Source organism: Beta vulgaris, chromosome 3 (assembly GCF_026745355.1).
Source record: "Beta vulgaris subsp. vulgaris cultivar EL10 chromosome 3, EL10.2, whole genome shotgun sequence".
NCBI classification, from domain to species: domain Eukaryota; kingdom Viridiplantae; phylum Streptophyta; class Magnoliopsida; order Caryophyllales; family Amaranthaceae; genus Beta; species Beta vulgaris.
Genome location: NC_079204.1, coordinates 7,061,015 through 7,075,433, shown reverse-complemented (window position 1 = coordinate 7,075,433; position 14,419 = coordinate 7,061,015). Strand labels below are relative to the sequence as shown.

The window sequence follows — 14,419 nt, the reverse complement described above, 5'->3', positions numbered from 1 at the left end:
ATTTTGGAACACTGTTTTTTTTTAATAATATGGACACAAATGGTCTATGGTGGACAACAGGTGACAGTAGTGCACAAACAACTTTTTGTTGGGAAGGAAGCTCAGAAAGAAGATTAAAAATTGGTGAGGTAGTATTATTAGTCTATTAGATTGATGTCAAGCTTTTACTTTCTAAATTAGAGGTCTTTGTTTCCCATACTTGTAATGGATTTTCTTAATAAGGGGGATGATATAGAGATGAGGCATTTGCATGAGAGATGATTTCCACAAGGCATTGTTAACATGAGTAACAAAATAACTAAAAGGTAGTAGCTTTGAATAAATAAATAAATCTATAAAGTTGTTATTTCTAAAATGTGAATTTAAGAAAGTAATTTTTTTTTCCCTTTATAATAACTCATTAGATTGTAAGCATATGAGTTAGCTCAAGTGGTAGAACGCTCCCCCTTGGCCCCTGAGGTCAATGGTTCGATCCTTACCCCCAGCATACTGTTGGGGTATTTCCTTAGCATGTTGTTTCCTACAGGCTAGTAGCTTGGTAGGGGTTAGCCCTTGGGCTGACTTAATTTCCTAATAAAAAAAAAAAACTCATTAGATTGTTGTTTCTCCAATTATAATATTGTTTAAGTGTGAGACCCTATTCTTTTGGACTGAATTAATAAAAATTTAGTTAGTTTCTTCTCACGGTTTCAGTTTATTTCAAAAAATAAAGTCCAGTTTAGACAAACAAAGTTTAATCCAATTAAATTAAATTCAGTTTAGTCCAAAAGGTTCTTAATTTCCCTCGTTTTGTTTAATATAGCAATAACAGGTTAAGACTTAAAATCTTCTTTCTTTCTTTTCTTCACAACAACTTACCGAACCTTTATTCATAATAGCACGGGGGTAAATTACATGAGTAAAAGAATTGTTACATCTGTTATTGTGAATAATATAGAAGTACAAAAATAGAACTAATATAAATTTGTCTGGAAGCATAGGAGTATAGGAGAATTATTCAATATTAGTATAAAAAGAATTTAAAAAAAGTTTGTTTTTTTATTCAAAAATGTTAAATATGTGATTCATTAATGAGAAAAGGTGTGACCAAAAAAAAAAAAAAAGGTGTGACCAATATTGAGATTGGTATTGGTTGCCAGACATAAACTTAACATGGTATCAGAGTGGACGATCTTGACCCATTATATAATGCCCAGTTGACCTCATGTTGGAAGTTCAAAGAGGGACCAACGATGATGTTGTAACCTATCCAAATTGCAAGAATAAAGATGGCTCACATGTGAGGAGAGTGTTAAGAGTATAGCCCACATGTGAGTTAATAATAGTTGTCTCACATTGAAGAATTAGAGAGAGAATGACTAACATATATTGTAGGTTGGTGGGTTATTCCACCTATCACCAATTGGTTTTAGGATGAACGATTCCAACCTTGTATGTGGTCACTCTCACCTCCGACGTGGGCTTGTGTATCAGGCCCAATGAATATGATGATATGGAAAAGAAATTTATATTGTTTTATCTTTGTCATTTATTTTCTAAGCAAGAAGTGTGATTATTGGAGATATACGTCCATTTTTTCTGTTGAAAAAAAAGAGTTAATTTATATTGGAGATTTTACGGATTTGGAAAAAAGAACAACGTTTCTGATCTATTGATATAGATGACGAGAGGTTCGAAAAGAATGATGTCCCTCGTATAAAATACTTGGTGGGTTCGAAAAGAACGATGTTCCCATTCGAGTATTATATGTGATAAGGGGGTTCGAGAAGAATGACGTTCCTGTTTTGTTGATATATTTGGTGAGTTCGAAAAAAATGTTGTTCTCGTCAAAAAGAAAAATTTAAAATTTGTAGGTTCAAAAAGAATGACGTCCCTGTTTGACTAACGATTAATGGATTCGAAAAGATTAACGTTTTCATCATCAAGAAAAAGAAAAAAATTTGTTGAAGCCAACATCACCAGTTTTGTGCATCTCGACTCCAACAAAGACGAAGAAGTTCCAGTTCATATAATAATAGAATTATAATATTAGGAGATTTGATTAATCTTTAATAAGATAGAATTAGGAGATATAGTTTATCTATTGTACAGCTAGGAGTATAGTTGGATATATTTTTGGAGTTATTGTCTAGTAAGGTTTCCTAATGGTATACTATAAATATGTGATTCATTAATGAGGAAAGGTGTGACCAATATTGAAAATAGTATTAGTTGTCCGACATAAACTTAACACAAACTCATACCGTCTTATTTTTATTTTTTACTCAAAATAGATATCAAGTTGCGAGCCAAACCTCTCTTCTTTACCTAGACATTGATTAGGTGTGCAATAATACTATTAATGCAATTATCCTATTACACATTATCTTTTGTTTTTTTTAAAAGCTTCTCATTAAAAATATGACCTAACAAATATTCCAAGTCAACATCTAAAAGACAATTATATCAACCAAAATGAGCTAAAAGATAGAGGGGCATCACCTAGACACCTTAAACAATCAGCATTGTCTGGTTGCTTGCCTACTCCAAAGATAATACCAATCCATTGAGTTTAATCATATATATAGAGGTGACATTGCCTTCTACATCTTTTAAGGGATTCATGTAAAAGCAACTTCTTTAAGAAAGTACTATAACACTATACTATAAAAGGAGAGGTATTGACAAAATATGAGCATAACTTTAAAAGAATAACATAGGAGTCATGGGATTGGATAATGGATAGTCAGACATGTCTTAATTGTTTTGAATCATTTATTGTTACTTAATGGATAATAATACCAAGTCTACATCAGATAATTGCAGCAGATAAATGCAGCTTTAAAGATAGGCTACTTGAGCAACTTGCCAGAAAAAATGAAACCCAAGATAATATCCACAACTTGTAAGAGAAATGCTGTAACACATTCTCTTAACAAAGTGATTATTGCATTGTGAGAAAAGTAATTAGTCATGAAAATGGTTATTCACCTAATCATATATAGATTTTTTTTCCGTTGTTTTGTGAAGCATGGTATTGAATAAGGGTAAATATGTCAATATACCTCTTTGTTTTATAGAGGATCGTGAGTTCTGTAGCCCTTACTTGTTAGCTATTACACCTAAATCCTTACATCAAATGTAACAAGCATGCTTTAGTAAGATAAAAAAATTTAACATAATGGACTAGATTAGACAAGATTATTTGTTACATCAAATGTAGCAAGCACACTTCAGTTAGATTAATTACAAGGGGTTTTTCTGACTTCTCTCCAAAAAATTAATTGCATCTGAAGCCACTTTCAACTGCTACAAGCCTACAACAATCCTCAACAAATAGATATCCTAACTCATACATAGGACTGTTCATACAATAATTTTATTTATACATTGATTACAGGAGAGGAATGCTAATCACTCAGGTCTAAGATTTAAGATACAGCAGAATACAGCATTTCTACCACCAAGGCTTCCACAGGAATTGGGTAAATCTGGGATATCAAAGCTGATGCTGGTTTGGTTAATACTACAGCCTCATAGTACTTCAATAATTTCTGCCAGGTTAGATGAAGGTATCCCTGGCAAGTATGTTTTATAGAGATATAGTTCAATTTATGTGTGAGGGCCAGCCACCCTCTCGGAGGATACCAACAACGAGGTAATTTTTGGTCACTCCGAGCACAAAATTTGGCAGTGTCGGACAACCAGACTAATCAACACCCTTCGGGCCTCTCCAAGGCATCGGGAATTCGAGGATGATGAGGAAGTAACTTCTTTCAGATTCTCGGATGTATTGAACCTCACCATTCATAAGCTTTAAAATCTTTCGGCACATGCTGAGCCCAATACCTTCCTGAGTTGCCCATTTACTATTGCGGAACATATCCTGAACTAAATCTGGAGGAAGGCCTTCGCCGGGGCACACCAACCTTTTCAGTAAACAGAAAGCAAAATATCAATTCAAGGAGTTACAAGAGTCTCTAAAAATCTGCTAATATGGAAAACTAAATATTAGAAGGAAAAGAAAAGATCATTGGTGAATGGAGATGGTTTATGACAGACCCGAAACAGAGCTTGCTTCTTTTAGTAGCCATGTCTCATATGCTGCCAGCAGCATTGACGATACTAATATTTAGCATCCAGCAAGACAGGAAGGGTACGGAAGGAAAAACATGAAAAGAGTAGGTGGAAGAAGGGGAAAAAGAAGCAGCAGCGACATGGATATCTCACAGTGCACAGGTCTTTTGCAACCATCAACTTCCAATGGAAATCAGGGGCCATCTGCCCTGAAAGAGAAAGGAAACTGGAAAGTAATAATCAAGAAAGGGAAATCAGCTAAGAGTTGTAGGTTCTTCTGGGGAAAAGAATATTATTTCTCTTAATGGTCGTTTGGTTCATAGGTCTCAACCCCCCCCCCCCTTTCCAGCCATGATGTTGTCCACACCAAAACCCTCCCCTAAATAATCATACTTCCTCCACAGTCCACAGTCAGCTGTAGTACATCAAGCCTCAACCAAACACTATTATCTTCATCCATTCATGAGGAGTATCTGGACTGCCATCTACGCCATTAATGGTTGTTTATAAATGGCAAGAGCCCACCCATCAACGAATACCACCGTCACCTCCTTCGTTCAAAATTTTCAAATTGCTGGTCCAACTTGACCCACCAAGACTCTGATTCTAGAGTCTAGAAGGTTGAATTTATTGCTAACCAACAACTAAAAATTGCAATACCAACTAAATGGGAATTTAGTCACAAGCAGAAATTACATGATGTTCAACATAAAGCCACTACATAGTCACAACAAGTCACTCCAAATGAACTTTAAGTAGAAAGGAAGAAAAGTGTTGTAAAACTATGATTCCTATTCTATGCAAGAAAGCAAAATGTTAAACCAGCTAAATGGCAATTGAGTCACAAGCAGAAATTATCATGTTGTTCCAAGGTAAAGCCGCTACATAGTCACGACAAGTCACTCCAAATGAACTTCAATTGAGAACGGAAGAAAAAAATGTTAATAAAACTACATTCTTGTTTCCTAGGCATGCAAAAAGCAGATCAGATTAGGATGGTATTTGCTGGAGACAAAAGCATGTGATGCACCAATTAAAGAGGCCCAACTTACTCACGTACAAGAGAGGCAGCGAGCATAGAATAGTGAGCTGAGGGGCAGAAGGAATATTACGTGGCAATATGGCAGAAGTTTGTTATGGTTGAGTGAGTGCTTGTACAGAAGGAAAAGTAGAATAAAAGGGGAGTGGAGGCTAGATGTCAGTTAGCTAATCATTGTATGGAAATTGGGATTGGGAGAGTGGGAGCCTCTCGAAAGCTCACCGACTTGTTGTGACTTGTTTATCAATTTCCATTATCACCTTCCTCTCATCTATCTTCTCTTATTTTCTGTTTTCCATATTTTCATTGTTGCTTGTTGGTTGTTCTGGTGTACTGTTGTTGGTGTGTTGACTGTGACACAGATGCTGGTGAACAGAGTTCATCACAAAGCATACTAGAGTGGATCATCCACGGGGTTTGTCAATTTTCGGTAAAACATATGGCCTCAAATCCATGAAGTCAAGGTTTGTATTCTATAAGACGGTCACTATTCAATACGAAGAAACAGAACGTATTCTCAAACCCAGCAGAAATTGTCATTATGTTATGGCAGTATCACTCAAAAGAACGTACAATGCAAAAGGATGAAAGAAGATGATAGAATTATATTCTTGTTTACTCCCCAAGGCATGCAAAGAAACAAATAAATTTCGGGTGACCTTTTATTCGACATACAAGCATAAAAGCCAGTCACATCCTTGGTGGGTTGTCCCAATTGCAAAACCTGTGGCCTCATAAATGAAGTCAAGGTTTTGTATCCCAATGACCAACTTCTATCAAAGACATTTAACCCGTCAATACAAACCCATCTTCAATACAGACTGATATATGAAATTGCATCAGCCAATAATCTTCTCCCCCACCCTCCAATAGAACTTAGGATTGTCAAGGAAGGGTTTTTGTGGAAATGATCACTATGTCATATCCTTGTGTTTGGAGATCAGTCTTTAGAGGATGAAGGAACCCCTTATGTTGATTGTCAGGTCAAAAGGAAAGGCAAGGCATTTAATGCTGAATGATTAGATGAAAATAACGGCTCTAGCAGATAATGACAGTCTCTAACAAACAATCACACACTCGAAGGATATTCGGTGACATTCGACTATTCAAGATTTCAATTTCAATTACATTCAACTTCAAATCATATCATGTTTGTTGATGAACTGTCAGAGTCAATCGAGGGCTTCTGCAAACGCGTGAAGTTTTGGCTTTATACAGATAATTTCAAAATCGTAGCAACATTTACTATTCTGTAATGAATCCAACTCCCAAACCTTGGCTGACGTATGCACGCAAGAAGTGGAGGGGCAAACCTGTCCAAGGAGGGGGGTAAAATCATTACTCAGAAGCACTATCACTGAATATCAGAAATGTCAGCGAGAATAGTGGGGGTGACAGTGCCAGCTAAGGGGAATAATCAGTAGCCGTTATTCAGTAAGAAGTAGAGTATAAATAGAGGGGAGAGAGTAGAAAAGAGGTGTGGTATTTTGTAGTAAGTTGTAGTCTCTGGGAGAGTTGGAGCCTCTCGAATGCTCTGTTTATTTTCTTGCAATCAATCAAAAAACTCTTACTTTCTGTAGCAATTGTTGTTGGGATCTTTATTTTGTGCGCAGGTGACTTAAGGATAAGTGAAATCATCACACTTGGTATCAGAGCATCGATCCATGGCGCCCAGAAATGAAGCTCAGAGGGTTGATTCGTTGGAAGAACGGATGACAGCTCTTGAAGGAAACGTGGCTACCATGGTGTCCAGGGCTGTAGAATCCGCCATTAACGCCATGAGTGAGTCACTGACGACCCAGATCTTAGAGGGTCAGAATGAGGCGGCGAGAAAAAGCCGGGAGGAACTGGAGATCTTGGCCGTCCGGTTGGAGGATCGGATCAACCGGTCAAGGGAAACCCAGGAGGGGTCGATTCTAGGCTTGCGGGCCGAACAAAAGAAGTTTCAAGCCGAAATCCGGGCGATTTTGCCACAACATGGGCCAGAGACGCCGGAAACTGCAAGTGGCCTCCCCCGACAACCTGAGCGCCGGGCTCCGGAGATGGTAAATCTGGGGGAAGAGGAAGAGTACCGAGGATTCCGCCGAGGAGGGCGAGTGGGTGGTGATAGTGGCTCCGGCGGTGGTCCCGGAGGAGGAAATCAAGGAGGAGGTAACTGGCGGTATCGGAAGTTAGAGATGCCTCTCTTTGATGGGAGTGACCCAGATGGGTGGATTCTTAGGGCAGAACGTTATTTTTCGTTCTATGGTTTAAGTGGGAGTGAAGCCCTCGAGGCGGCGGTGGTTTCCATGGAGGGCGACGCCCTTCGATGGTACCAATGGGAGAATAGGAGGAGACCAATAAGGTGGTGGGCAGATCTGAAGGACTACTTACTGCGACAGTTCCGCCCGACTCATTGTGGCTCGTTGTGGGAGCAGTGGTTAGCCACCAAGCAAACCACCACAGTGGTCGAATACCGGCGAGCGTTTATCGAAAATGCCCCTTGAACTTGAAGGATGCGTGGAACTGTGGGGGAAATATGTTCAATTGCTTGGATTTTAATCACTGGAGTCTGCAGAAGATATCGAAGACTATCCAGAAAGATCCTCCAAACAGGATCAGGCGATCAGCTGCTTGGTCCAGCAATCATTTTCAGAGGAAACAAATGCAAAAGAATTCCAAATATTTTAATAGGAAACTCGGGATTCTTAATAGATAATCTTTATCAGATTGACATAAGACATGAGGCTTGCAGAAAAGACATGTTGAATAGAATCCGCAGGAAACTCTTAGCAGGTATCTCCAAGCTTTAGTAATCCTCTGATCTTTTGAGGTGTTGTTTTGAAGTTTCTGTTTATATTTTATATTTTTGGAGTGTTTGCTGACCTTGTATTCCATGTTCTGCTCTGTACTTCAGCTATGATACAGGTAACTCAGAGTTCATTGTTTCCAAAAAGGAAGAATGTTTAAGTGCGAAGAAAAAGTAGTTCAAATGCTCTTTTAACTCTAAACCAATTTCAAGAATGAGATGAATGATCAATTTCATGTTCCTCAAAAGCTGAAAGAGTAGTTATCATTGCAGGATTATTCAGCTTTCGGTTACATGAGACTGCATATAATAATGAAGAAGACAGTCAGTTGATTGGATGGTTGGGAATACACATGTCAAATACCCCATCATCACCAAAGACAAAACCCATTAAGAAGAATACGATGGTATGGTTTGGTATGGTAATGACATATATGACGAACATAAAAGGGAACCAAATGAGTGGCATGGAACGTAATAGACTAAACTCTGGAAAAACTGATGAACCTTCTGAACTTCATATATAACACATGTTCTGTATAAATCGTTTTGCAGCATTACTACATCTGGAGCAATTATATTTTGAAAGACTTGTGGCCTTTAAGTTTCAACCAAGTCATTTGGCTTGACCCAATGCAGCATTTAATGTTTAAAAAAATGTTTGAGGAAGTAGATATACCGCCAAATTTTACAGGTCTTTCAGACTTTCAGTAACACATCCCTCATAGAATTTCCAACACTGTCAAAACATAGCATGGAAGGACAAACATTGAGATATGAACTGAAACAACAAGAAAGAAAATAGAAAAAGAAATGTGTCACCTCTAGCAATCACATACTTATCCAAGTCACATTAGAAAATCAATGAGCCCACATGAAACAAGGTAGTCATAACAGCATATATCATAAGTCATAACATACCTGAACTCAATGTAAACAACATTTTGCCCATCAGATATCTGCTTAAGTCTTGGTTGAACATGAATCTCCACCCAGCCATCGGGAGAAGGTGCATAACGAACCATATTTACCAAAAATTCTGCCAAGATTTGTTGTATTCTAACTTGATCCCCACAAATAGCCAGAGTTTTAATTTCTTCTGGAATATCCCTGATTAATTGTAAGCCTCTTTCTCGCAGCAATATCATAACTTGGCTGACAACCGCATTTATGACACTTCCCAACATAAATTCAGCCTTGTCCAGCATCATAGTGCTAAAACAAAGGAGATCCGAATATCAGTCATCAATAATTGAAAGTACTATATGCTGGAGTTTATAATACATGAATTTTGGAGCATTTAATATTTCACAGCAGAAAGTACAAGCAATGAAAGAACTCAACGCTGTCCCGAGTTGAAGGATACTGCAATGGGTGAATAGTATAAAGATGTTCTCTGCCATGCAATATTGCAAGTACATTACCAAATAAGATTCAACACCAAGCGGATGTTATTTTCAAATCTATAGTCTGAAAAACACAATCTAACACAAAATAATGGGAACAATGACAAGGCAATTAATTAGCAGGGTACAAGCAAACCAAAAGGCCACAAGTATTAGAGCCGTGTAGATTGAAATCAAGTGCCTTATGCATGAATTCCAATGAACACTACAGCTTAAATTTTCAAAAAAGAAGTTTGGGTATCATAATGTTAGACTTCAGCATTGGCTGTAGAGCCACAACAAGAACTTACTTGTCGTCGAAGATGTCCAGATTAATATCTCCTACAATCTTCTGAATTTGTCTCTCACAAGCACTGCTGGTCTCAATAAACTGCTTTAGATCTTCACTCAAATCAGTAGCTTCCAAAAGTGCATTAGCAAAACGTATCCCATTTAAAGGATTCTTTATTTCTTGACAAAGATAAGCCAGTTCCTTCATCCTTTCAAAGCACAATTTTTCCTGTTGTCTCTGGACTTTTATCACTTGTTGCAATTCAGAACTCGCAATCTGTAAGAAGCAAAAGGCTCCAATTATATGGCCATTCATGTTAACTCTCTTATTTGCAGTCAAGAGCGCTTGGACAAATTTTCCATTACGATCATAGAAAGAAAATGGAAATTTGTCAGCATCCTGCCCTCCAACGGCACCATGCAAAACAATCATGAATTTGGTCAAAGCATCTTGACCCTTAAGCTGGCAGCAAGCACCAAAGATTTCTCCGACCAACATCTTTCCTATCACCTCTGCTCTGCTCCATCCAGTGAGGTTCTCCAAGGCAGTGTTCCACTCAGTGCAACAAGTATTCTCATCTGAAGCAAAAATAGGAGGAATCAAAGGATTCGGGCTGTGAATAATAGCTTTGTAATCACCCTGTATATTGGTGAACTTATCCATTACAATTTTCTGACCCGTAACATCTTGGCCAACAAAGCATACTCCAACAATATTGTTTGTATAGTCTTTGCTAGAGCAAGCATTGACAACTACATAAACAGCTTTATTATGCTGCTCCAAGCCAAATGTTTTCAATTTTATCTCTATGTTCTTATCTTCTTCACCTGCAACATCAATCAAAAAAGTTAAATAATTATCAAGTACTAACAGAAAAATGCCATGGAATGACGAAGTACTAACAGTCATCTATCTATTGGATAATATATGCACCACAACAAAAATCGAGCATAATTATTTTAGTTAATTGAAATTTTCTCATATTGGTGCCCTGAAGTATGGGTAAACAGCAAAAAGTCCACTTTAATGACTCTTAGCCACAACTAATAGTACTACACTCTACCTCCATTTCTGTATCTTAGGCGACAGTTTATCTAGGGTCATTTTTAAGGAATTCAGAAAAAATACCACAATTATCTTCATTGCACAAAAAATTTTCATCACCACTATACCAATATAGTCTTTTTTGGAATAAGAGTATCATGAAGGATAATATGGGAAAGTTCAAATACCATTTTACTTAACTTAGAAAGTGGCCTATAATATGTAAGAAACAAAAAAAAAAAAGACACGACCTAATATTTTGGACGAAGGGAGTCTAGACTCTCCGGTTAACAGATGATGTGTCAAGCGAGGCACCTGAAACATCCCATACTCCCACCACCAGAGCCATCAAACATACCACCACAATATTAAGTGTACCACCACAGTTATTCGATGTATCACTATATAACATATACCACGACAACCTTTGATGGTACGTTCAGTCATATTAAATGTGCCAGCACATCCCCGTAGGACAAATACTATCATAACTCTCTTCTGTTAGCAACAAAAATTAGGGTTTCAAGAGAAACCTCGCCTGATACGTCATCCTTGAGAAGCGAATCTAACAGTATTACAGATAGGTGACTAAATATAAATATTATAGGTGTGGAGTTGCACCATACAAACAGGACACAGAAATGAAACTTTTCCCAAGCGTGTCCTCATCTACTTAATTGAGATGCAAGTTACACTTGCGTAAAATGCTGCAATATGTTTTGGCTGGAATGTCCAAGGTACGTTCAGTTGTTATGTTTTATGATCACCTATTCACCTCCTCCCCACCACGAACTAAATCATGGAAATTACATTGCTGGAAAACTCAGAATCTGGCAATGACTATAGTTCATTTCTATAGAAACTGTATGACTTTTCTGAAAGAAATAAACTAATAACTATCACACTAATTATATATATGAAGCTACTCGTTTTTTTGTTTTGTTCGAGCCCAAAACCTTGGTTGTCTGGAATCAATATGTTATCTTTGTACTGCACACTAATTTGTATCATCAATTATCTTCTTGGAAAATCCCAACTTCAATATTCGGCAATCAAGTAGAAATAAAAGCTAAAAATTCCCCTTTTAATGATCAAAAAGAAAAAGTTTTGTCAAGTCCAATATGATTTTCGAGGCTGAACTTCAGTATTTCTATTGAAATGAGAAGTTTGTGCAAGCAAGTTACCTCTTAAAGCGTGATGAAGAAGGTCCTGAACAATTTCTTCAGACTCTTTGTAAACAAGATCATGAACTAAAGATTTTCCCATGGCTTCCTCCACAGATAGCCCAGTCAACTCAGCAATCTTTGCGTTCCACCCATTAATGCGGAGATTAACATCAACAGCAAATATTGGTGCCGTTGCAGTTTCAATTAACCTAACCATTTCTCTTGCAACTGAGCTTAGCTCATCCATCCCTTGCATCTCTACATCCCCATCATCAGTGTACACAACCGCCTTTGTATTAGCAGCATCTGCATCCTTGAACGTGTCTCGCAGAATAAGCTGCAAGGAATGTATTGCGTCCATCTCTGCATTCTCCCATGGCATACTCCGACTTTTGACAACTTCCAGAAAAGCTTTAAATGAAGAGCGTGGATGCATCCTTTGCACGTCATCCTTGTCCTTAGGATGATGCTTTGCACCACCCCACTTGATTTCCTTTGCAGTGTGTGATCTAAACCAGAAAAGGAAATCTCTTTGAGTTATACAAGCCACAGCCATGCCACAAACTGCATCAGCAAGTGCGGCTGCTCCATGGTAACCTGCATCAGCCAAACTGTCTGTGCTCAGACCAGTAGAGTCCCCATGGTAAGTTAATAACCACTGCACAATATCCTTTATCTGGGCCTCGGTTGGGGTCACACCTAATGGATAGTATTTACCATGGTACAACAGTGCTGCCCCATCACACTTCACCAGATCCATTATGCTAGGGCTTTGAGTAATAATTCCAGTAGGAGAATCCCGGAGTAGCATATCACATAACAAAGTTTGAGTCCTTAGTACACGTTTTTCTAACATCTGAGTGGCTAACTGCAACTCCATGTTCAATTGGAGGCCGAAGGCTTGCATTAAGAACTCACAAGCATACCTAAGCGGGAAAGGAATAGACCGTGGAGATGTGTGATGGCACACCACCAAACCCCATAATCTCATTGGATTTCTACCTCCAGTTGCACCTTCATCATCAGTTCCATTGATGATCACCGCCATGACTAAAGAGGCAATCGAGCCCATATTAGCCATATACTGAGAATGACAACCATGAGGAGCCCTAAGTGTGGAGCCAACCAAGCAAAGAGGCTGCTGGAGAAGTTCATCCTGAACTACATACACAGGTTTAGCATGGCAGTCTACTATCATCCTTACTCGATTCTGCTTGAACAAAAACCTCGATGCCTGAGGTATATCCGTGGCAGGATAATGCAACCCAATATAAGGCTCTAAGTCAGGTTGCTTACTCTCAGCCACAACCTCCCCATGCTCATCTTCATGAAACTTATACACCATAACCCTATCATAACCAGTAAGTTGTCTAACACTCTCAACCACAGTATCACACAAAAGCTTAATATCCCCACCAGGTAAAGACTGCAAATGTGAAATCGCCCTCACGGCGAGCTTCTGAGACTGCACGGCCCCAGCAATCGACAGCGCCGGGTCCTCAGTCCTAGCAGGTTCCAGATCAATAACTATCCCAACATCAATCCTATGCAAAATTGCATAAAAGGGTTTCCCTGAAATCTTAGAATGAATCCACACAGGATTCAATAGTGTGATTTCCCTAGCCCCAAAAGCTTTTTCCAACAACACCACACTTGAAGACATGAAAAGGGTTCTAACATCAACTCCTATCATCAAAACTTGAGGCCTCTCAAGCTCAAGTGAAGGCACTGTATGAGGGTTAATACCCAACATTTCTTTTGCATTTTCAGAGTAAGCAATCACCCTATAACTAGACTCATCAATGGCTATCATACACCCAAAAGGCTGAATTAAACCACCCCTTTGAATTTTAGACAAATATGCAGTAATTTGTTGTTCAGGAAAAGATTGAATTGTAGATGTTCTAATTGATTCAGAGTAATCAAAAGACTTACCAGAAACCCCAGATTGCTCAAAAGCAGCATGTAAACGAGCATCAACTGTATATTGAGCAATTGCTTTACTCATTGAATCAGGAGGATTATTATTATTATTATTATTATGATTATGATTATTGTTCTGGGATTGTGACCCTCTACTTGTTGAACTCATTTTTCTTTGTTCCTTTACTCCTTAAAACACACAAAAAAAGTGGGAAAGAAACAAAATAGTGGTGGGAAACTTTGAGTGACGTTTTTTTGTTGTTTATACATGATAAAGATTACAACTTTGTTGAAGTTTCATCTCTATCAGATATCTGGCATTCAAAAAACAAAGAGATTAATTTACTACCAGAAGAGAGAAAAGAATAGAGAGAGGTGTTTTTCTTTTCTCTTTTTAATATTATTATGATTTTTGAGAGGTGGACTTCACTGACGAGTGACGTTTCCCAATCTTTTGTTTGTGGGCGCTGCGGAAAATTGTAGCCAAGACAAGAGTGTGGTCATGTGGTGTGTTTGTACGAGAAGATAGAGAAAGTGTATGTGACTGACTTTACTCATTTTATATTTGGTGGTCGTGGCTGTTTTCAGCTGGGCTATGCCGCCTATGCGCCAACACACATTCTTCTTCTTCCATTCTTGTTAAAAAAAAACTACCCCCTCGAGTTGTAATAGTAGCGTCTAACTGACAAACAGTGGCGGCTAAGGCCATGTGTAGGGTGAACAACT

The 14,419-nt window shown here is 38.2% G+C and overlaps 1 protein-coding gene across 3 annotated transcripts; it reads right to left on the bottom strand.

Moving 5' to 3' along the window:
* Window positions 1-3,133: 3,133 nt before the first annotated feature.
* LOC104888452 (phytochrome B) lies at window positions 3,134-14,182 on the bottom strand. Of its 3 annotated transcripts, none has more exons than XM_010673432.4 (4): window positions 11,789-14,179; window positions 9,580-10,387; window positions 8,805-9,098; window positions 3,134-3,908 (listed from the first exon to the last, which is right to left on the bottom strand). In XM_010673432.4, the coding sequence occupies exons 1-4, from the start codon at window positions 13,860-13,862 to the stop codon at window positions 3,689-3,691; spliced, it is 3,396 nt and encodes a 1,131-aa protein (XP_010671734.2). In that variant the 5' UTR covers window positions 13,863-14,179; the 3' UTR covers window positions 3,134-3,688. The 3 variants fall into 3 exon arrangements, with proteins under 3 accessions (XP_010671734.2, XP_048496915.1, XP_010671735.2); XM_048640958.2 differs by lacking the exon at window positions 3,134-3,908 and adding an exon at window positions 4,077-4,265 and having other exon boundaries at window positions 11,789-14,182; XM_010673433.4 differs by lacking the exon at window positions 3,134-3,908 and adding an exon at window positions 5,143-8,622 and having other exon boundaries at window positions 11,789-14,182.
* Window positions 14,183-14,419: the final 237 nt, after the last annotated feature.